Source organism: Anolis sagrei, chromosome 5 (genome assembly GCF_037176765.1).
Source record: "Anolis sagrei isolate rAnoSag1 chromosome 5, rAnoSag1.mat, whole genome shotgun sequence".
Taxonomy (NCBI): domain Eukaryota; kingdom Metazoa; phylum Chordata; class Lepidosauria; order Squamata; family Dactyloidae; genus Anolis; species Anolis sagrei.
Genome location: NC_090025.1, coordinates 180,720,158 through 180,744,667, shown reverse-complemented (window position 1 = coordinate 180,744,667; position 24,510 = coordinate 180,720,158). Strand labels below are relative to the sequence as shown.

At 42.1% G+C, this 24,510-nt stretch overlaps 1 protein-coding gene across 2 annotated transcripts; it reads right to left on the bottom strand.

Annotated features, from left to right (window-relative positions):
• Positions 1-1,409: 1,409 nt before the first annotated feature.
• BPGM (bisphosphoglycerate mutase) lies at positions 1,410-22,980 on the bottom strand. Of its 2 annotated transcripts, XM_060776663.2 has the most exons (4): positions 22,882-22,975; positions 12,473-12,524; positions 11,152-11,813; positions 1,410-3,699 (listed from the first exon to the last, which is right to left on the bottom strand). In XM_060776663.2, exons 3-4 carry the CDS (start codon positions 11,750-11,752, stop codon positions 3,524-3,526), a joined length of 777 nt encoding a protein of 258 aa, XP_060632646.1. In that variant the 5' UTR covers positions 11,753-11,813; positions 12,473-12,524; positions 22,882-22,975; the 3' UTR covers positions 1,410-3,523. The 2 variants fall into 2 exon arrangements, with proteins under 2 accessions (XP_060632646.1, XP_060632645.1); XM_060776662.2 differs by lacking the exon at positions 12,473-12,524 and having other exon boundaries at positions 22,882-22,980.
• Positions 22,981-24,510: the final 1,530 nt, after the last annotated feature.

Here is a 24,510-nt window from a genome sequence, read left to right as displayed (position 1 = left end):
GGTGAATGGCTGTGTTTCTCCAGACAGAGATATAAATCTCAGGACAAGCAGCCCAAAGGAAAAAAATGTATGTTGGGAAGAAGAGAAGCAGGAGGAAGCTGAAGTTCAGAGTTCTTTAGAGAAAGAATTCCAGGTCCCTCCCTATACTAAAAGTCCCATGACAATTAATGTGGTATGCAACGAGTAACTTTATAGTGCTGATGCATCCCTTATCTTTGGAACTCCCTTTCCAGAAAGAGCTGTCTGAAACCATCTTTATTGGGCCATCATTTTGCAATTTAACTACCTTGTGCAATTTCCCTTCTCCCAATTTAGAGTCTATGCTTTTCTTTGTATGCCACCCATGACTAAAGAATAGCCAATAAAAGCAAATGAAAAATGTGTGATTCGACAACAAAACAGTGCCATGGGCCAGGCTAGCACAGAGGTTTAAACCGTCTGCTATAGAAGATCCTGCCGACTGGAAGGTTAGCAGTTCAAGCCTGGGCCCGGATGAGCTCTCGACGTCAGCCCAACTTCTGCTCACCTAGCAGTTCAAAAACTAAGTAGATAAATAAGTGCCGCTTTGGTGGGGTGGAAAAAGGCACCCTGAAAAACATGCTGGCAAAAATCTGACCAGCAAAGGAGTCCATGGACGACAGGCTCAATGTTTACATGTTTACCAACACAGTGTTTAGGTGGGAAGAGAAAACTATTAAAATGTAAACACTGAATCTTTTCCTCTCCTGATATTCATTAGTGAGTGCTGTTGCTTATGGAGCCAAAATGGTTGAGATCACTATTCGCTGCCAGCATCACCACCATTCAAATTAATTATCTACTAATTGAATTTTTGCTCCATGGATCTGATGAAGAGGACTGGTACCCATGGAAAAAATCTTCCTAACCTTTAAGCTACTAGAAATCTTTGGTTGTTGTAAAAATGCCCTGGATTTACTTTAGGATGGGATCAGTATCACATCTGGGTTATGTACTGAATGTCTCCTCAGGGAGACAGGGCGGAATATAAATAAATATTATTATCAAAGGCCTTCATGGCTAAAATCACTGGGTTGTTTTAGGTTTATCGGGCTGTATCGCCATGTTTCAGAAGCATTCTCTCCTGACGTTTCACTTGCATCTGTGGCAAGCATCCTCACAACCTCTGAGGATGCTTGCCAAAAATGCAGGCGAAACGTCAGGAGAGAATGCTTCTAGTAGAACATGGCCATACAGCCCAAAAAACCTAAAACAACCAAAATATTATTATATTTCAGCCCGGCCAAAACTAAACAGTTCCAGATCAATAACAAAACATTAACATAATTGGAAATGGCTTCAAATTGTAAGAGAAGGGGAAGGAATAATGAATACTTCTTCTGAGAAAGATCTTTACATTAACAGCTATTTGTTTACAAAAACTCAAGACATTTTGTAGGTACAAACTAAACTGTATTTGTCACTTGTACAGCATAAAAGCAATTTAAGTTAATCCAAAACAATTAACATATTTCAGTCTCCTGAACATTCCACATTTTCCTCTCCACTCAAAAAACACTCTCCACTGGTATAATTTTCGTAACAACTTCAAAGTTTAGAAAATAAACTGATGGATCTCTGTGGAGAAACAGCTCTCTGCTAACTACCAAAAGACAAGTTCATATCCCAGTGCATGACAAATGGAGAAATAGCAATTTAGCATCCTGTTTGTAGTAGCTAGCCTGCATAGGTCTCCTCATTGCAGGTTTGCAGAGAAAATCAAAGAGAAATCTTAACTGAATTTTGACAGCATAGGGAGCCAAAGAGAACAAACTGGAAGGACACTTGGAACCAGCTGTTCCCTAAACCTGAGTTAAACTTTTGATGTATAAAAAAAGAGATCTTGGTGCTATTCGTTCATTGTAAATGCCAAAAAAGAATTACTTTCTAAAACATCAGTGGCACAGAAATTTAGTTTGAATGTTTTATTTGGCTGAATTACTACCATAGCTGTTCTGCATTTAAATCAACAAGAGTTAGCAAATGTGCTGTAGTTTCTACATTAAAAAACAAAAGCTTTCAGTAGCCATGTAAGGATTTAGGTTAGGGGAAGGGAAGGGAAGGGTAGGGAAAGGGAGGGTAGGGGTAGGGAAGGGAAGACTAGGGGGAGGAAAGGGAAGGCTACGGGAAGGGAAGACTGGGGGAAGGTAAGACAAGGGGGAGGAAAGGGAAGGCAAGGGGAAGGAAAGAGGAGGCTGGGGAAGAGAAGGCTAGGGGAAGGGAAGGCTAGGGAAGGGAAGACTAGGCGAAGGAAAGGGAAGGCTACGGGAAGGGAGGACTAGGGGGAGGAAAGGGAAGGCAAGGGGAAGGAAAGGGGAGGCTGGGGAAGAGAAGGCTAGGGGAAGGGAAGGCTAGGGAAGGGAAGACCAGGCGAAGGAAAGGGAAGGCTACGGGAAGGGAGGACTAGGGGGAGGAAAGGGAAGGCAAGGGGAAGGAAAGGGGAGGCTGGGGAAGAGAAGGCTAGGGGAAGGGAAGGCTAGGGAAGGGAAGACCAGGCGAAGGAAAGGGAAGGCTACGGGAAGGGAGGACTAGGGGGAGGAAAGGGAAGGCAAGGGGAAGGGCTGGGGAAGAGAAGGCTAAGGGAAGGGAAGGCTAGGGGGGTAGGGAAGGGAAGACTAGGCAAAGGAAAGGGAAGGCTATGGGAAGGGAGGACTAGGGGGAGGAAAGGGAAGGCAAGGGGAAGGAAAGGGGAGGCTGGGGAAGAGAAGGCTAGGGGAAGGGAAGGCTAGGGGAAGGGAACGAGTGACCCATCCCACTGTTTTTTCTGTTTGTTTTAAGTTCTCACATTGACTTTGTTAAAAAAAATAAAAGCAGTAGGACAAGGTACCTCAAGAGAAAGGTAACCACACACTTTGGGCCATCCTAAATTAACTTATAACCCATGCAGTCAATGCCACCATAGGAGAATAAACAACAATTATCCTTGCCAGAGAGGAAGAAAGAACCGATTCTGGAAAGGTTCAGATAAGAGAGTTTTAAGGACTTTGTTAAAAAATTATACAATCAGTGATGCATCTAATAAATAGCTTAATACAAAGCCAAGGGCTATATACACAACACAAAATGGACTGTTTTAGAGAAAAGGAAACACGTACTCTGACTCAAACATTCCTATGAAGGTACAGCATTCGTAAACCTGAAAGCTTGCTGTCCTTATTTGAGGGCTATGTGAAGATGTTTTCTCTGCAGATCATAATGGTGGGGTCTTGGCATAAATCTATAGCACACAAATTATTTCTCTCTTATAGAAAGTATGCAAGAAGCTTAGGCAACAGCATTCTCTCGTTCTACATAAAAATTAAACAAACCAATGCTCTACTCTTACTTGTACTGAGATCTGAACTCTGGTCTTCAAAGATGGACTGCGAAAATATCACTGCCATTCTCTATCACTTGCTGAGAATGTAAAATAAAGGATGTTGGTAGAGTGTAACTAACTATGAAGCTCTATCCACCACATGTGGCAAAAGTTATATGTGCAATATTTGTAAAGTCCTCTTTATTTTTAAACAACAGGTTTGGCTTTTCCTTGATCTTCCACCTTCTTGATGGCCGCTTGGATGGCTTCTTGGTCCCCAAGAAACTGATGTGTGCCAAGTGCATGTAGGTTTTCATCAAGCTCAAGGAGAACTGGGATGCCAGTGGGAAGAGTGACGTTGACTATGGCCTCGTCAGAAATGTCTGCAAAGAAGAAAAAAGTCAAATATTTCCACATTCCTTCAGTTCTAAGAAGAATTCCAGGCTGCCATGAAACACCCATCTTCACTACACACACCCCTAAAGTGTTACTACAGAATCGCAGTGCTATTATTCCATTTTAACAAAGGGTACAAGAACCTTTTCCAGTTCTCACGTGGATAATCCTCACATGCATATACCCATAATAAACATACCCAAGAATATTTTAAGTATTAAAGCCAGAAGCTACCATGGGCTTTAATTCCATGACTTCACACTTTACTTGAGCATTTGAGGAGAAAAATCAATGAGTCAGTATGACTATGAACAATGGTACTACTGTACTGGCTGAAACTCAGTAACACTAGGGGAGGTACATTCAGCTGGAGGGGAATTGGCTAGCTATGGTAGTTCGGCCACATCAACAGAAACTATACACATCATCGAAATGACAGAATTTGTCCCACATATCTCTTGCTTCTGACTAATAAGGCAACTGAAAGATGTGGTGAGGGCATATAACAGCTGCACAACATCCATTTGCCTTTGGCATTTTAAAACAATAGAGAAAGGGGACAACCCGCTGACAGCTGAACAAATAGTGTGTTTTCTTCAGATATATAAATGCATCTTCTGCTTGACACATTAACAAAGAGGAGAGGGGATCTTGTGGAAATTCACAGTTGTATTACGGCCAAAATCGCTGACACACTAGAATCAGATAGACGTCCATCCAAATAAAAATCCACACTTGGATGGATGTCTATCTGACTGGCCTATTTGGTGCAAGAAGCTACAATCTTTTTTTCCCTGTGTGTCTGTATTTTTCTTCAAGATACCCATCATGCCTAAAGCAAACTATACAACTGGGCCTCATCCATGCTTGAAAATATTGATTTTAAACAACCAAAAACTAAAACTTGATTTTGTTGTTTTCTACAAGGGACAAGTTCCAAGTAGTCTAATGAACAGCAGACAAAATTCTTACAGGAAGTGGTGTACAGGAAGTATACAACCCCTGTTACGTCAGCTCCACTGACTGCCAGTTTGCTACTGGGCTCAATTCAAAGTGCTGGCTTTGCCCTATAAAGCCCTAATAATAATAACAATACTTTATTTGTACCCCGCTACCATCTCCCGAGGGACTCGGTGTGGCTTACATGAGGCCGAGCCCACAATACAACAGTAAACAATAACAACAATAATACAAAAGCAATACATAAACTCATAAGCAAAATAAGCAAAAACAATAACAATAACACGACGCATTATATGGCTGGGCCAAATGTAATAATTAAAAATTTTAAAAATAATGCTGGGCATGAACAGGTAACAGTTCTGGTCCAACTCACCTATCCAAACATATCTCCCTTTTATGAGCCAACTAGAGCTTTAAGATCTACTGCGGAGGCACGGCTCTCGGTCCCACCCTCTTTGCAAATGCGACAGCTAGGGACGAGAAACAGGGCCTTCTCAGTGGTGGCCCCTCGGCTGTGGAACTCCCTCCCCACTGGCATCAGACTAGCCCCATCCCTCCTGGTCTTCAGGAAAAAAGTTAAAGACTTGGCTTTGTACACAGGCAGTCAGGGAGTAGGGTAATAGGGAATTCAACTTCAATCTAGCAATTTTAATAATCACTATGGAAAAATCAAGAAGTATGGAAAATCAAGACTTGGCACTATCTATGTTTTTAATCTGTTTTATTGTATTTATATGTGTCAACTGTTTATATGTTTTAACTGTTTTATAATTTGAAATGGTATGTTTATTGTTGTGTGTATGATACGGCATCAAATTTTTGCCTTAATTTGTAAGCTGCTCTGAGTCCCCTTTGGGGTGAAAAGGGCGGTGTATAACTATAGTAATATTAAATAAATAAAATAAAATTTTATTATGGCACTGTACAAAATGAGTCAGAAGTATCTTCTAATTTTGGTATCAATGGGGATCCTTGAACTAAACCCCAGCAGATACTAAGAGCCCACTGTATACTGAGTTGTTGTGTGACTTCAAAGAGTCCTTGTGTATGGCAATCCTAAAGAAAACCTATCACACAGGTTTTTTGGAAAGATTTGTTCAGAAGTAATTCACCTTTGCCTTCCTCTGAGGCTGAGAGTGTATATGTGCTGGTACAACTGCACTAGGAGCTCCAATTTTGTTTGCTTTGCATTTAATGTTTGTTGCAGTCCTAAGTTTCAGGGACTCTGCAGATAGGTGGCTTCTTTTGGCTGCAATCATAGGGTAAGCCACCTGTCAATTATAGTTAGGTTCCCTGGTCCCGCTCCCCTTTGGGTTTTTGGAGGGAATAGGAGCCAGTTTGGGTTCAGTCCACACAGAGAAGCCTTTCGCACAGGACATAAAACGAAGAGCTCCTGTAGAAAGCTTCGTCTTCTACGGCTTGGCCGGGGAGATACAGCCCCACAGCTTGGCCGAGGATCATACAGCCTTACAGCTCCTTTGCTGAGGGACTTCAGCCAGACATCACCAAAACCTGAACTCCTTCTTTTTCCCTGGAAGTCTATAAAGCTCTGCTTGGTAAGGGTCGCTCGCGGAAGCCAGACGCAGTTGGTACCGGGTGCAGGGGCTCCACGCCAACAGAGGCAAGTACAGACTGCCCAGATTAGAAGTTAAGGATTTCCCCATTAGTTAGTATACAGTTAAGAAGATAGTGCCTGTTCCCAGTGGACAAGATTGAGAGAGTCAATAGACTATTAAGAAAGCCTTGAAGTACCTGTTTGTTTTCAATAACTTTGTTGAACCTTTAAGCAATCTAAAGACTCTGTTTGGGGAGGTCCAAGGGCCTTTAATCTGAGGCAGCCCCGGCGTCCCGTTGGGCACACAGAATTTATGTCCTGTCTACAGTCTTATGCACAGGCCCAGCGTGCGACAGCACAGTTTAACTATTGGATGATCTCAACTCATACTAACAGTCATTGCTATGTAACCTTTAACTAAAACTCGATGTTTTCCATATTTTTGAAACAAATACATCAGTGTTGTCATATTTACAAACATAGCTGTGTATGGAGACAAACTACTGATTATCACTAATGGTTTGCAGCTTTTTTGCTTTGTTAACCAGAGACGAAAGCATGGGAAATGGGAGAATTGCTGCATTTGGAGAGAACGAATTGGCACAATAAAAGGATGCTAACTGCAGGGAAACATCGGAAGCTATTGCTGATTCAGACCAGCCCCTGTATTTAGCTCAAGGGAAAATAAGGAGAGCCATGGCATTTAAGAAATATTCCTGCTTACTTATCTAAGAAAGCACTCAGTTGCATCATATTTAACCAATAGAGGGCTTCCTGTTAGCATTTGTTTGAAGTTTGGTTACATTCATAAACAAAGATAGTTTGCAAAATAAATAAATAAAGACCTCAGACGACCTGAGACCTTTTCCTTCTTGGTTTCACCTCTCCAAGTCTCCTGCACTGCCTTATGTTTCAACCAAGCCAGTTTCTCATTACTTCTCAAGACATGTAACACAACCCGACTGAACTTTCATTGCAGTGTTGCATCCATATCTATTTGTGCTGCGATCCCAGCCGTTTTCACCAAGCATGGAAGAGCAAAGGTCCACCTAAATACCCAAGAAACTGGGTTGTTGTAGGTGTTTTCGGACTATATGGCCATGTTCTAAAGGCATTTTCTCCTGACGTTTCGCCTACATCTATGGCAAGCATCCTCAGAGGTAGTGAGGTCTGTTGAACTAGGAAAAAGAGTTTATATATCTGTGGAATGACCAGGGTGGGACAAAGGACTCTTGTCTACTAGAGCCAGGTGTGAATGTTTCAACTGATCACCTTGATTAGCATTTGATTGCCTGGCAGTGCAATCAAATATATAAGATATATAAACCCTTTCTCCTAGTTCCAACAGACCTCACTACCTCTGAGGATGCTTGCCATAGATGCAGGCAAAACGTCAGGAGAAAATGCCTTTAGAACATGGCCATAGCCCGAAAAAACCTACAACAACCCAGTGATTCCAGCCATGAAAGCCTTCGACAATACACTCGAGAAACTGTCCATTGCCATGTCATGATATGTGTACCTATAGATTTGAAGGTCCACAATTAAAAAGAGAATTTGGAATTTTTGTAGTGGGGAACTAAAAAAAAATTGATATGCCGGAAACCACTATGAAATACTTCTTCTTTGGAACAAGAAAAATGCTTTTCAAAGCAAGACTTATCTCTAAATATTAATATGAAGGTTTTAAAATACAGCAATGTACAGTATTAGAAAATGAGTATTCTTATGTTTAACAAATACTTGAATACATTCAAACTACTAACATCATAGAATCATAGCGTTGGAAGAGACCTCGTGGGCCACCTAGTCCAACCCCCTACCAATAATAATCATCATCATCATAATCATCTTTATACCCCGCCACCAACAGGGACTTGGGGCGGCTTACATGAGGCCAAGCCCAACAACATATTACAATAAAATAAAAAACAAAACACAAGCAACAACACAGTAAAATACACAAAACATATGAATACAATAAGCAATATAAAATACAATGCAACATCATTCATAATCACAATGACAATGAGCAGGCCGCATGTGCAAGATAAAATACTAGGAATGGAGCAGATTATTTGTGAGGGAGAAGCTCATAAAGAAATGGGGTCGTAAGAAATAGGCCTTCATACAAGTGGGAGGAAGTGTACTATAGGAACAAAAACGTTGAGGAGGGAGAAGCAGTGTATGGATTGTATGGCTACTTTCCAAAAGCGCAACAGAAAAGCCAGGTTTTGAGATCCTTCTTGAAGGTTTCTAAGGTGGGGGCTTACCAAGAAGTAGGAAAATTGCATTCAAAGCACCCCCGACAGATGGCCGCCTAGCTTCTGTTTAAAAACCTCCAAAGAAAGAGCCATCACACTCTGGGGCAGAGAGTTCCACTGCTGAACAACTCTCACAGGAAGTTCTTCCTTATGTTCATGTTGGCTCTTTAGCCCTCAATATATTGTCTTTTTGAGTGCAATCACATAAGATATATTCAGAGTTTTCTACAAAATTTGTAAATTGTATTTTCACCCTTTTTGGCCTACTTCTCAGCAAGAGTAAAAGGACAGAGTTCTATAGTCAAATTCACATTAACACATGAATGAAGGTGTTCCAAGATAATCCTTAGGGTCGACTGGCTGCCATGCAAGCTTTCTTCATTATTTCACATCAAACAACATCCCTGGTTCCTCTGTATTTTGCCAAACTCAGAGGAAACAAGACTACGTTCTTGTAATAAAAATACCCATTTTACAACTATTGGTCCTGAGATGAAACAGACACCCAGATCTTTATGGCAAGTTGGTTATTGGCAGAATAATTGCTCCCCATACATACAAGGCAAAATGGCCCATTTTCAATTCATAGCAACATTTCATGAGAACTACTAAAAGTCACACCCATCACTAAATGGATCACTTTCATCTAATCAATAAGTCATGCTTACTAGTTAGGACACTCCACCAGATTTTTCCCTTCCATGGAAGTTAAGATCAATGAAAACCTTTCCAGACTCCTTAATCTTCTTTTTCTGACTCTCTTTTTCATGTGGCCAGAAAATGCCTCCTGCCCTTTCCTTCCTAGTGCTAAGAATGCAGAGGGATTGGTGCACCTTCCCTTTTGAAAGGGTTGCGTTTCAAAAAGCTCCATAAGTGAGTCAGAAGCGAGAGCATATTTTAAAATGTTTTCATTGGAAGTGGTTAATTTAAAACAATGTCTACGCAAATCCTGTGCCGGATAATCTGGTAATCAAGTACCTCAAAGTCTCTGGACTCCAAGTCAATGATATACTTGACAAAGTGGCTCAATGGTAAAGCAATCCATGTGAAATTAGCTTCCAGTTCTGAAACAGGGATGTGGTAAAATGTGTACTGCCAAGAACACACAAACCTAAATCCAAGTTCTTCAAAGGGCACATATATGGGTCACCTGAAGTACAACATATCTCAGCAAAGCCTCTGGCAGTGAAGCTACTTTTTGCAAATGGTTTTGCTCAGCCCCATCCCTTTTCTTTCTCATCCAATGTCTAACTGGACTGGTTTTTAAGCCACATCAGCATAGCCTTAGGTGGATGTTGGCAGACTGAAGAAACACACAGAGCTTCGGTGTTTGGTGTGTAGCTGCATCTCTGTAGTGAAAATGCAATAAACTATGCTTGAGCTGGAACAGAGGAGGGTTCTACTCTCGTTAAGCTTTTCATGACTTTGTGATCCTGCCTAAGTACAGCAGCTTCCTCCACAATCCATTACCAAGGAAACATAGGCAGCAAAACAGGAAGATAAGTGGACATTGGATTAGCCAGCTGCCCTAACATGTTAAAAGCGCATCATTATGAAGCTTGGCTACCAAAATGGAAATCATAGTGAAGTTTAGTGAAAGGAAAAAAAAATCTTGGATGCATTTTGTAAGAAGCCTTCAGTTGGTATCTAGAAGGTTCATAATATTTGTTTGTGCAAATCTTAAGTTGGTTGTTTTATTTCACATGAGCATATCTTTAAGTCTGTTGAAACGCATGTCAAACCATGTAGTGTTGACTAACAATGGATCTCCAAGCTTCAAGACAGGATTTATTTTCCTTCCAGGCCTCTCTGGAGTTGCCAGGGACTGAATCTAGGACTTTGTACATGCAAAGCATGTGATCTGCAATCTCTGATATCTGTCCCCTACCTACAAATGCCAATAACACAGCCGTCAACCTGGGCAGCAAGACAAGAATTGGTTCTCAGCAAGCCACTCAAGCAAACTAGGCTACTTTTAAACAGCCCTGTGTTCTTCCACTTTTACAGCTTGGCTGTGGTACTAACATAGCAAATGAAGACATACCAGGCTGATTTATTAAGGAACTCAAGTCAGTCATCTCTTTACAAAAGGCTTGGCCAAATTTGGCAATAGCCTAGGAATTATTATTAACTTACCCCCACTCTCTCAGCCTTTTAAGGAACTGGTTGGCCAATGCAAGGTTGAACCCAGACAGTTTAATTGACAAATGATATATAGGTTTCATATTGGGAAATACCAAACCTACATGTGCAAGCTCAGATTGAAGAGGCAGATTTAAGATTACTGGATGGCTGTTGTATAACTACTCAGGGGAAGACACTCAGAATTAAAGACATGACACACAAAAGTGCCCCATCAGCAGAGAGAAGGAGCCAAAGAAACATGAGGTGCTCCAAGCGTGTTTGCCGCTGCTCACAATTTCAAGTATCATCAGGAAATTCTGGAATTGATAAAAAGCTATGTTTTTCTCTGAGACCAGAATGAAGCCAGGATATGGACTAACTGGGCCTCAAACAGGCAGGCATTCTACAACTAAGAGGTCACACCTCAGTTGTCACACAGTTTACTTCTTCCACTAGTGGATAAAGGAGAACACCTCTATTAAAATAGGCAACATGATTGTTACAAAGCCTAAAGTCAACATATAATAACTTACTCTCCAAGTGTTTTAGTAGAGCCCTCGTGCTGTTCCCATGAGCAGAAATGAGAACCGTCTTGCCTCTCTTCACCTCTGGTGCTATCCTCCCATTCCAATAGGGAAGGAGTCTATCAAGCACTTCCTTCAGGCTTTCAGCCTTGGGAAGCTTTTCCAAGAGCACGTCACAGTGCTTATATCTGCGATCGTTATAGATTTCGTGGTAATAAGGATGGGACTCCGTGATGGGAGGCGGCGTGACATCATAGCTCCTCCGCCACCTTTTCACCTGCTCTTCACCGTGGTTGAGGGCCATTTCGGCCCGGTTGAGGCCAATCAAGGCACCGTAATGCCGCTCGTTGAGCCGCCACGAAGCCTCGGTGGGAACCCATTCCTGCCCCATCTGCTCCAGGACGTGCCAAGCAGTCTGAATAGAACGGCTGAGGATGGACGTAAAGACAAGGTCAAATTCGAATCCAAGTGCTTTGAGGTGCCTGCCACAGTTCTGAGCTTCTTTCACCCCATCGCTGCTCAGCTTCTGATCCACCCAGCTGCAGAAGCGGTTCTCTTTGTTCCAGGCCCCTTCACCGTGTCTCAGCAGGACGAGTCTGTATTTTGTCATTTTAACGGAAGAGATATCTTCTTTAGATTTGGGACAGGAGTGGTGTTTAATGAGATACCATCTAGACAAAAATAAAAAGAACAGATCAGATGATGTGGTCCATTGGGTTGCAAGGAACATTTAGAAGGGTTGTGAACCTCACAACCTCTGAGGATGCCTGCCATAGATGCAGGTGAAATGTCGGGAGAGAATACTTCTAGAACATGGCCATACAACCCGAAAAATCTACAACAACCCAGTGATTCCAGACATGAAAGCCTTCAACAATACAACATTCATAAGCTTCCCTGATCAACAGTGGTGAACAAGATTTCCTGAAAGGAACCCTTATTATCACTATTCATCTTTTTCGTACAATGCAGGAGGGTACTGGTTGCTTTATATGGCACATGAGTGTATTTCAGGTTATATAACAGGGGGAGGGCCAGCAATTTATTTTCCTAATCTGCCAGGGACCGCTGCCATATTTTCTTCCATTTGCGAGAAGTTTTTCTTTCTTTCCCAGAAACTTTACCAGTGCTCAAAGATGATAAGCGTAATTAACACACATAATAGGAGGAAATTGATTTTTTAAAAATCAGGTGGGTCTCTAGCTAATGTGGGGATTTGCTAAACTGTCATTCAAAATACTAGTCCTCATATATTCATAAGGTTCTTGCAGGTGATGAAAATAATACTAAAAATCATGCATGTATTTCATGTAAAATAATGTGAACTCACCTTATATGCTACAAAATCCTGCATAAATAGAAAACTTAATATCGCAGCCTATCTATATGTGAAGAGAAAAAGGAAAAGAAAATTGAGCTCCACTGCACTTAAAATTAATTAGGAATGAAAAGTTGGAAAAATACACACTTAGGTTCTGCTTCTCAACGAGATAGTACTGTAAAACGTGCCTGAACTATTACCCTTCAGACTGTGGGTTCAAGTTTATGTGACTGAAAAAATTCCTCTGATATGCAAATGGTACACAAATCCTTAAATGCAAAATTTAAAAAGAAAGGTTCAACCCTGTTACTCTCAATCTTGGGTTCCCAGATATTGCTGGAAATCAGTTCTCATTATTCAAAACAACATGATGGCTATAGATAATAAGAGTTGTTGCCCAAGAGCACATCGAAACTCCAAGCTGGGAAAGGACGTCTAGCATAAAATCATCCTTGGACAAAACCACAAGGGCCACCTACGTCCAACTCACTGTCCTGCAGAAAGACTAAAGCACTCCAAGAGTTGGTCCTCCCAAAAGAGATTCCATCTTTCCCAGGGCAATCTCTTCTCATTCTGAACAGCAATCACCTTCAGGAAATTCTTCCTAATGTTTAATCACAATCTTTTTCATATAATTTAAATGCAGTGGTTTGTGCTCTGCTCTCTGCAACAAAAAACAAACTTGATCCATCCTCTACATAACATCCATTCAAATATTTGAAGATAGCCATCCTATCACCCCTCAATCATCTTCTCCAAGCAAAATGTCTATATCTCCTTACACTGTTCCTCAAAGGACTTGGTTTCTAGACTTTTTACCACCTATTTCAACCTCCTATGGACACACTGGAAGAGAGGCCAGCCAAGGGCAAGATGGATGGATTGTATCCATGAAGTGACTGACTTGACCTTGAAGGAGCTGGAAATGGCCACAGCTGACAGGGAGCTCTGGCATGGACTGGTCCATTAGGTCACGAAGAGTCAGAAGCAACTGAAAAGATAAACAACATGGACACATTCCGCCTTTACTGAACTGTTTGCCCAAAACTGGACACAGCATTCCATACAAGACCTGACCAAAGTAGAATACAGTGTTACCAAAACTTCCCTCAATAGGGACACTATACAACCTACTTCATAGCCTCCCAACACAATTTTTTCCGGAGAAAGTAAGGATCTGGAAAGATTTACATAATATGTCATCAACATTTCTCTGTCAGTTTTTGCATGGTAGGTATTTCTGGAAGCCTCTTTTCTAATGGTCTTCCTGAAGGTGAGAACTACAAGCTTTTAACATAAACATATATGCATTTTGAGAAGACTTTTGAATTGCTCTTTTCACTTTTGTCTCAAATTCCTGAATTATTTTATTGCTTTAAAATAAGGCATCTACACCCAACTTATCTGGAAACGGATTTCAGCAGTGTGCATGAATTCTCCAGTAAGTCTTCAAAACCATCTGACCCAGTTATTTTACTGGAGACAGGAAAGTAAGAGCAATTATATAATGACCTCAAGGAAGAAAGCCTCTCCTTTACCTTGTCCAAAAAGAATTTGATGTCTCTCCACCCTATATTCAAACCACATAACTTTGATCTCTTTTCTGGACCTGTCTTCTAGTATTTCTCAAGGGGGCACCTACACCCTCTCTCCCAAAAATGGTCCTCTTGGTGCGGATGAAACTTTCTAAGGTGGCAGCATGTAAATCTTTGGACACTCCTCCACAAAGAAGGCAAACTCAAAATACTTCCTGGGGCCCTTTCACAACACATAATTATGCCGCTATAATTCCACTTTACCTGTCATGGTTCCACCCTACAGAAACTTGGAATTTGCAGTTTAAGAAGGAGTGTTCATAATCCTCAGGCATAGTGCTACACTGCCATACCAAACTCAAAACCCCAGGATTGTACAGGATTCAGCTGTAACAGCTGAAACAGCAAGGTGCTATAATTGTGTGCTCTGGAAAGGCTCCTGGAAGCTTGCAGAATCTGTGCTGGTGGCCTACACTATTTGACATCACAATAACATTTTTTTCCAAATCAGAAATGGACTTAGGGTTATAGTCAATCTGTTTCAGGTAGTCTGCATGACCTCCAAAGTGGTATAATTGGCTCCTCTGCTTTATTCAGTTGCCCATGGTCCAACACCAATTCTCATGCTACTGCAAATTCATCCTGAGAACTAGTTGAAGCAGAATATGATTATTTTTTTAAAGGTATTTTGTTTGAAGATCTCAGAATACTCTAATAATAGCCAAATGACTCATACATTATGCTCGATAGAATTCAGATGGGTACCTATCACTAGAGAACTGCGTGGGGAAAATATTTGAGAAAGTATCTAATCAGATGATTATATAAGCTAAGTGTGATGTTGTCACATGGCATGCAATCTACTTGCTCTGCACAGCAATCCTTTGATGCATTGCTACAAATAAGCTTATCAGCTTCAATCATCATTGTTCCCAATTCTGGCTAAGCAGTAGAGGGATCTATATGGGACAACTTGTTCCACTTACCAAGAACTTCATTAAATTTGCAGTTCCAATAAAGTTGTTGTGTGCCTTCAAGCCATTTCTGGCTTATGGCAACTCTATTGTGAGGTTTTCTTGGCAAGATTTGTTCAGGAAGGGTTGTCTTTGCTTTCCTCTGAGGCTGAGAGAATATGCCTTGTTGAGGATCAGTCAATGAGCTTCCATGCTTTAGCAGAAATTTGAATCCTGTTCTATAGAATCCTACTAACCTGAGGATGGAGGTGTCAACAGTGGGATTACACTCCCCCTGAAAGACTGTGCTTGCAGCTTGGAAAAAGGGCTCCTGGATTAGTCTATCCAAATGTCAACCTAGGCAGGTGTGACGGTCAGGAGTACTTACTACCAGCTTTGGCTGATACACCACTTAATATGGATATTTTATATAATATTTATGATAATTATGTGTTTTAGCTATGCTGTAACCCACCTCAAGCCACAAGGAAAGGTGGGTAAAAAATAAAATTATTATTACTCCAATAATCTAACCACAACACCACCGTGATTGCACACAGAAGCCTGCTCTTCCGGGCACAGATGGTCCTGATAACCAGGGACTGATAACCATTTCCTCCTTTGCACTATTTGCATCAATATGTCTTTGTACATGATGGGCTGAAACAAAAGGAGTTGGTTGATTAGAACTGGACACACAGAGGGTGCAAGATAAGGGGGCAAGCCCATCTTTTCAGAAGGATGGACAGTTATTCACTGATAACAACCACCCAAAACCTTCTGGCTTAGAGCTCCAGGTTTCATCTGCTATCTGATTTCCAAGAGTGAAAACAGATTAGGCTACCCTTGTGCTTCCTTCTTCACAGAATTTTACAAAACGTCCAGACAAAAACACCTGACATTTGTAATCTTCTCATGTTTCTCCTGTTTCTGCCTCCTTTTAACAAGAACATTCATTAAGGGCAGGGCAGAATAGGTCCACGGTGTCTCTTTACCAAAGCTGCTGCCCATTTGGAAGCATCCCAACTGCTATATATCACAAACTGTAGGACAGAAGGGAAAAGGCCTATTACATAACTAGCTCTTTCTGCCTGTAGTAAATTCAGCTGTCTGCAAAAATCATTGCATCTTCTGTAACATGGACTTCCATGCGAACCCACCTGATGGGTTTCTGTACGTTTATTTATTTATTTTATTTCAACCATTTGTACCCTGTCCTTCTCAACCCCTGGTTCCTCCACATGACTCTGGGTGGCTTACAACTGGCAACAATTTGATGCCAACACATACAAACAAAACAATATAACATACATTAAACATTAGTTAAAACATTAAGTTGCAAAATATTCATTTAAAACATTGACAACAATATAGCCACATCCAAGACCAAGTCGGTATCTAGAGACCCAGTCCAAAGCCTGTCCATTATCAGTTCTCATGAAGCATTGTAATTACTATTAAGCCTGCTACCCAAATGCCTGGTCCCAAAACCATGCTTTGAGGTTTTTTCCTAAAGGAAGGGAGAGATGGAGCTGACCTAATTTCATTGGGGAGGGTGTTCCACAGACAGGGGCCACCACCAAGAAGGCCCCGCCTCTGGTCCCCACCAGTTGCATTTGCGAGGAGGGCGGGATCAAGAGCAGGACCTCCCTGGATGATCTTAGACTCTGAGGCAGATCAAAGAGATACGTTCAGACAAGTAAGCTGGGCAAGAACCGTATAGGGCTTTATAGGCAAGACCACCACTTTGAATTGTGCATGGAGGTGGACAGGCAGCCCTTGGAGGTTTGCACAGAGGTCTCTACTGTCAAAGAAGCATCCAGTTTGTGCTGCATTAAAAATGGAACCAAACCTATTCCACTGTAATGAATTCCCTGCAGCCCTTCCTTGTTTGTACTACAGTTAAATCTAATCGCAACGGGGGAGCAAGAAGATTAACGTATTTCTGTAACTGAGAAGGAGGCAAATTCTTCCTGGTTTTCACCATGAACTCTGCCAAACCTTCTCAGTGATGGGAAAGGAGTGTCAAAACATTTCAGATGACCAAATAAACAAGCAAAGGATGTCTCATTGTGACGTGACCTTGAGAGGCAATGGAGTAGAGATCTTTGAGTGTTGGATAAGGACTCTTGAAGACCAGGGTCACCTCATTGCTTGGCCATGGAAATTCATTGGGCGAGTCCCACTCTCTGACCCTCTAAAGCAAGAGGAAACCTCATCTGAACAATTCCTGTCAAGAAACCCCCATGACAGGTTCACCATAAGTATTTGAAGACTATGTAAGGGTACAAGTCAACAAATATTGCCATATTCTTAAATTAACCTTTAACAACAGGACTCTGCTGCTATCCATTTTTTTGTACCAGGCTTCAAAGGAAGCAGATTTCTTGAGAGATTTCATGCTGGTGTTTTGATGCCTTGTCAGACTACAAATACTACAAGTCTTCTTGAAAACTATCTCTGCTTATGTGCCTTTTTGGATAATTCATGGACATTTAGCAAACATTTTGGAGAAAGATGGAAGTGCCCTTTCGCGATTGCAAAAGTGGTGGGACCAAGAGCAAGACCTCTCTGGAAGATTTTAACATCCTAGGTTTATAGGAGATGCGTTCTGACAGGTAAACCGGGCCGGAACCGTGTAGGGTTTTGTAGGTTAAAAGCAGCACTTTGAATTTTGCTCGGAAGCTGATTGAGTCCAGGATCACTCCCAAGCTGCGAACCTGTGTCTTCAGGAGGAGTGTAACCCCATCCAACACAGGCTGAAACATCAGGAGAAAATGCTTCTGGAACATGGTCATACAGCTCAGAAAACTCACAGCTACCCACCAGAAGGACTATCATATTTTTGTGTGCCAGGGCTTTTATACTGCCATGGGGGAGGGGGCAATTATCAAGAGAAGTTTCCCACACCAGACATTTCTGGAGCCATTCATATATTGAATTTCTATTTATCATGCAACTGTTCAAAGGAAAAGAAGAAGCAATACTAGCTGTAGGATTTCTAAACACGGTTGAATGACTCAACAGTCGTCACCCCAATTGTTCAGAAGATTTTAGAATTCAGAAACTGAAAAGTACAGAGTGCAATGACCACTTTGTTCAGTCAAATGAGGCAAAGTCAATGGTAACTAGAGTATTTCTTTTGTTGCCACTGTCACTTGTATTCACAAATTACAGGCCTTGGTGTCCCCATTTGACTGCCGCAGAACAAAAAAGGGGCAATCCAGGATAAACTGCATCTTGGTGCAACTAATACAATTCCAGGGGAAGGGTTGGAGCAACACAACCATGCAGCCCACCTGCATTAGTCATTTGTTTTGTTTCCTGGCCAGTCAACAGGATATGGCCTTGTCAACAATATAAATGAAAAAGACACATGTTTTACAGTCACTCTTTTCTTCTGGACTGCAGAGATTGTGAATTGCCTTTCTTCTTAGCAAGCTGGCTGGATCAAATAGGCTTCCTTGTCCTTTAAAAAAATGTGGGGACATGAGAGAGGTCCCCCACTGGATGATAAAACATCCAGGCGTCTCCTGGGCAATGACCTTACAGCCAGCCAATTCTCTCACACCAGAAACGACTTGTAGTTTCTCAAATCGCTCCTGACATCAAAAAAAAGTCAAGATGTAATTACTTTGCTGGTGATGACTGTGTAGTAAATACTACAGTCATGAATAACTCTGGTGAGCAACCTTCTTGAAAAGCTCACACAGAATCTGGCTAAGACCAAGAACATTTACACTTCATGGCATCCGTTCGTCTCTCACATTAATAAATATTTTGTCAGGATCTCAATTACCGTTCTGAAAAGAAACTGCACTGAAAGTTCTCCCCTTGAGAATTAACTTACTGACTTCCCTTTGATCAAGTCTCTTTTGAAGCTTCTCTTTGGTTAATATGTTGGTTTTGCTACTCCTTTCCCAATCTTTTGGGTTTGCACTAATGCACTGTACACCACTGTTAAGTTACCCAGTTCTCAATGAACATGCTTATGCTCCCATTATTAGTCATTAATCAATATAACAAAAATTCCCACAGTAAATTGGGGGGAGGACAATTCCAGCTCCATTCAATGAAAATCCTTTCAACCTGCAAGTTATGTGGCCAGGAATAATGAGATTTTTAAGACTAAATTCCCATCCATTCTACTCTATTCACACTGCACAAGTATGTTTACATATTTAGAAACAACAATTGTGCCATTTCAAATTACCACTGTAATGCTAAGATTACCAAATAACAGGTCTCAACACTACTATTATTCATTGCTAGAACACACGAACAATTAACTGCTCAATTAAAGGGTTATTTTTAAAGTTTGACCAATTTTTTAAATGTAGCCGAATTTTTTATAATTTATGTTTATATGACCACCAGATTGTAGGAAATGTGCTGCAACATACATGTTCATAATTTAAAAACAAAGTCCTTCTTCCTTCAGAAACATTGTTCTCCACTAGCAAATATAGTTCTATATAATCAATTAAAATCAACTCATATTATCAGCTAAAACACAAATCAGGAGTGTCCTTAATTACATGTAGGTTCTCTGGGTAATATCTTACTATTTTGTAATTTATCTTACTTATCATTACTCTACATGCAAAGAAAACAGCATGCAAGTGAATGACCCTGGGACTCAGTCTCTCAACAAACAGGAATAATAATGGGTTGTTGTACATTTTTCAGGATGTATGAGCATGTTCCAGGAGCATTCTCTCCTGCCGTTTTGCCTGCATCTATGGCAAGCATCCTCAGAGGTTGTGAGACCTTACAACCTCCGAAGATGCCTGCCATAGATGCAGGTGAAACGTCAGGAGAGAATGCTTCTGGAACATGACCATACAGCCTGAAAAACTTACAACAATCCAGTGATTCCGGCCATTAAAGCCTTCGGCAATATAGGAATAATAAATCTGTCCTATACTGCAGTTAAAGTAGTTTAACATGTTGGACCACGAGTCTGTATGACTCAGGACACCAAGATTCAAATCCCCACTCTGTCATAGAAAACTTGGGCAAGTCACGCTCTCTCAGCCTCAGAGGAAGGTGAAGACAAAGCCCCTTTGAACAAATCTTGCGAAGAAAACCCCAACACAGGTTCACCTTGGGATGCCAGAACTCAGAAATGCTTTGAAGGCACATAACAAACAGTACAGGTAGGATGAATTAATGGATGGGAGTGAGGAAGAAATGTCATCCTATCTCCAAGCTATTAAGCAGAAAATTTAATTTGTAGTTAACTACAAAATACTAATTATACATCTAGCAGCTGACTGTGGATCCAGCTACTGCAAGCAGCTGATTAAAAATTGCACACTCTTGTAAAAATGCTCTCTGTATGAAGTACTGTGCTCTCAAACAAATCAGATATACAAACGCCTGTCGTAAAATCAGCATTATTTCTCAGGTTCTTCCTGTTTCTGGCAGAATATAAATAACTTCTTCATGATCTCCAAAATCTCTATAGGTTAATAAAGGTAAAGGTTTCCTCTAACAAGTCTAGTTGTGTCTGACTCTGGGGGGTGGTGCTCACCTCCATTTCTAAGCTTGTTTATTTCGTATCAAAAGCATTGCATAAATTAGTATAAAACCGATAAAATTAGAAGGAGCACAGGTGGCTAAATATCTTTTGACCAAAAATGGGCAACAGCAATGGCATTGTATTGTCGAAGGCTTTCATGGCCGGAATCACTGGGTTGTTGTAGGTTTTTTCGGGCTGTATGGCCATGGTCTAGAGGCATTCTCTCCTGATGTTTCGCCTGCATCTATAGATGCAGGCGAAACATCAGGAAAGAATGCCTCTAGACCATGGCCATACAGCCCGAAAAAGATGCAGGCGAAACATCAGGAAAGAATGCCTCTAGACCATGGCCATAAAGCCCGAAAAAACCTACAACAACCCAGCAATGGCATTGTCTGTAGCCTCCAACAATTCTTCCTCTGTACATGAGGCAGGGCATAGAGGACAAGCGTACAGATGCGGAGTTGCCTGTTCTGCTCCACAGTCACGTAAGCTGAAGAGTTGGTATTGTCCGTAGGCACCTCCAAGGTCATGTGGCCACCATGACTGCATGGAGTGCCGTTACCTTCCCACAGAAGCGGTACCTATTGATCTACTCACATTTGCATGTTTTCAAACAGGTAGGTTGGCAGAAGCTAGGGCTAACAGGGGGAGCTCACCCAGCTTCCTGGATTTGAACTGCCAATTTCAGCAAGTTCAGCAGCTCAGCGGTTTAACCCGCTGCACCACCTATAGGTTAGGTACCCATAATCTAGAATTCCAAAATACTCCAAAATCATCCACGTGTGTGGCTGACAGAGTGATACCTTTCCTTTTTGATGGTGCAATAAGCTTTATCTAAGGCACAAAATTATTTAAAATACTTAATACATTACCTCCAGGCTATGTGCATAACATACATCTGAAACGTAAATGAAATTCATGTTTCGGCTTGAGTCTCATCTCCAAGATATTTCATTACATATATGCAAGCATTCCAAAACCAGGGAGGGAAATCCAAAATGCAAAATATTTCTGGTGCCAAGCATTTTGGATAAGGGATACTCAACCTGTATTGGTTTGTTTTAATGCCGCAACCAAAAATAGCACGACATGTGCATTTAATCCACCTGAGAGCCAATCCTGACCCAGATCACAAGGGAAAAGACCCACACATCAATAGCCTTATATGGTTGCAGAGTTGCCCCTGGATCTGAATGGTTTTCATGTGTTGTCGAAGGCATTGAAATCCACAAGCGTGTGGACAATTTCAACAGAAAGGAGGAAACCATGAAAATGAACAAAATCTGGCTGCCAATATTAAAAAAACTCTAAAATTAAAACAGCAAAACAGCAGAGGGAAAACAATTTGGGACATCTAATCACCTCTCAACAAAAGATTGCTCCAGGCACTGCCAGGCAATCAAATACTAATCAAGGTGGTCAGTTTTTGTGTCGTGTCAGGAGTGACTGCAAGTCGCTCCTGGTGTGAGAGAATTGGCCATCTGCAAGGACATTGCCCAGGGGACACCTGGATGATTTGATTTTTTTTTTATCATCCTTGTGGGAGGCTTCTCTCATGTCCCCGCATGAGGAGCTGGAGCTGATAGAGGGAGCTCATCCGCCTCTCCCCGGATTCGAACCTGCGACCTGTCGGTCTTCAGTCCTGCTGGCACAGGGGTTTAACCCACTGCGCCACCGGGGGCTCCAGGTGGTCAGTTGAAATAGTCACACCTAGCTCCAGCAGACAAGAGTCCTTTGTCCCACCCTGGTCCTTCCACGGATATATAAACCCTTTTTCCCAGTTCCAACAGACCTCACTACCTCTGAGGATGCTTGCCATAGATGTAGGCGAAACGTCAGGAGAGAATGCCTCTGGAACATGGCCACATAGCCAGAAAAAACCTACATGTGTTTTAATCTATGTCTTTCAATATTTATGTATTAATAGTTTGAGGAAATGCAGGCAAGGAAAGTATTATTATTATTATTATTATATTTCTAACACCACTCAATATTATTATATTTCTTTTTTGCAAGAAAGCAATCAGCTAAAAGATGAGCCAAATAAGCAACACAAATGAACTCTGTGGGTAAGATTTAGGCAGGTGTTGTTTCAGATGTAGGGTGCATCTACATTGTGGAATTAATGCGGTATGACACCACTTTAACTGCCTTGGCTCAATGCTATGGGAATCCTGGGAGTTGTATTATGTTGAGGCATCAGTATTCTTAGGCAGGGAGGGCTACAGACCTTGTAAAACTGCATCTCCCGTGATTCTGCAGTAAAGTGGTATCAAACCGCATTAATTCCACAGTGTAGATGCACCCTAAATTAAACTCATTTTTATTTCAGTTTTCTTTCATTGCATTACTCTGGTTTAATCCAAAACCAGTTGCACAAACACATATACAGCCATTATTTACCTTGAGAGGCCGGAACATGCAACAACGCTCCCTGCTGGAAATGCAGCTGACAGGAGCCCAAAGCTACAGGCACGCTGCTAAAGAGGAGGCGAGAAGCGATGACGCTACTCACTTTCCCCCCTTTGATTGGGTGCTTTCGCTGTCGCTCATTAGTAGGCGGTAGCTAGGAGAAGAATCCACAAAGGCGGGGCTGGGTGAGCCAATAGCTTCAGCTGTACTCTCTGACGCAAATAACGGAAAGTGTGGTCGGATTGGGCGAAAAGAAGACGGACGTCGGGCAGAGCCAATGAAAAGGTTTGTTGACTGGTGGGAATCCTGGAGCTTTCTATGTGCCGCAGCTCACGTTTCCCTCTCTAGCAACGCGCGTTCGCTGAACCCAATGGGGCGGGGCTTCCCAGTTGCGTAGGACTTCAACTCCCAGAAGCCCCAGCTAGGTTGGCCTACTCTTAGGAATTCTGGGAGTTGAAGTCCAAAACCCCTGAGACATCTCCAGCTCATCCCCTGTTTGGGTATCAGCCAGCACGTCAACGACTTAAGTCTAGAAATAGTTTTCTAAGATCTACAGAGACACTCGCTGGAACACCTCAGTAAGCGAGAGTCCAAAAGTGGCAGGCTCAAACCCAGCTGATCCCCAACCCATCTAAAATACAGACATGTGCCTTTCATGAGGAAGAACTTCCTGACTGTGAGAGCCATTCAGCACTGGAACTCTCTGCCCCGGAGTGTGGTGGAGGCTCCTTCTCTGGAAGCTTTTAAACAGAGGCTGGATGGCCATCTGTCAGGGGTGATTTGAATGCAATATTCCTGCTTCTTGGCAGGGGGTTGGACTGGATGGCCCATGAGGTCTCTTCCAACTCTTTGATTCTATGATTCATCTCAAGAACAGACAAGCATCCCGAGCTCTGAGGATTACCTGGGAAGGAATCCCACTGGAGCATTGCAGCGTACCCAAATACCTGGGAGTCACTCTGGACCGTGCTCTGACCTACAAGAAGCACTGCGTGAACATCAAACAAAAAGTGGGTGCTAGAAACAATATCATACGAAAGCTGACTGGCACAACCTGGGGATCACAACCAGATACAGTGAAGACATCTGCTCTTGCGCTGTGCTACTCTGCTGCTGAGTATGCATGCCCAGTGTGGAACACATCTCACCACACTAAAACAGTGGATGTGGCTCTTAATGAGTCATGGCGCATTATCACAGGGTGTCTGCGCCCTACACTAGTGGAGAAATTACACTGCTTAGCCAGTATTGCACCACCTGATATCCGCCGGGAAGTTGCAGCCAACAGTGAAAGGACCAAGGCAGAGACATCTCCAGCTCATCCCTTGTTTGGGTATCAGCCAGCACGTCAACGACTTAAATAAAAAAATAGTTTTCTTAGATCTACAGAGACATTCGCTGGAACACCTCAGCAAGCAAGAGTTCAAAAGTGGCAGGCTCAATCCGTGGGTGATACCAGATGAGAGACTCCCCCCTGGGCACACAGAAGACTGGGCGACTTGGAAGGTGCTGAACAGATTGCGCTCTGGCACCATGAGATGCAGAGCCAATCTTCAGAAATGGGGCTACAAAGTTGAATCCACGACATGCGAGTGTGGAGAGGAGCAAACCACTGACCAC

Bases quoted from the DNA above. Each gene is read 5' to 3' on its own strand.
- BPGM (XM_060776662.2), bottom strand. From the start codon at position 11,752: ATGACAAAATACAGACTCGTCCTGCTGAGACACGGTGAAGGGGCCTGG. The intron at 3,700-11,151 runs GTAAGTTATTAT...TCTTCTTTGCAG, and splicing joins TCTACTAAAACACTTGGAGA to ACATTTCTGACGAGGCCATA.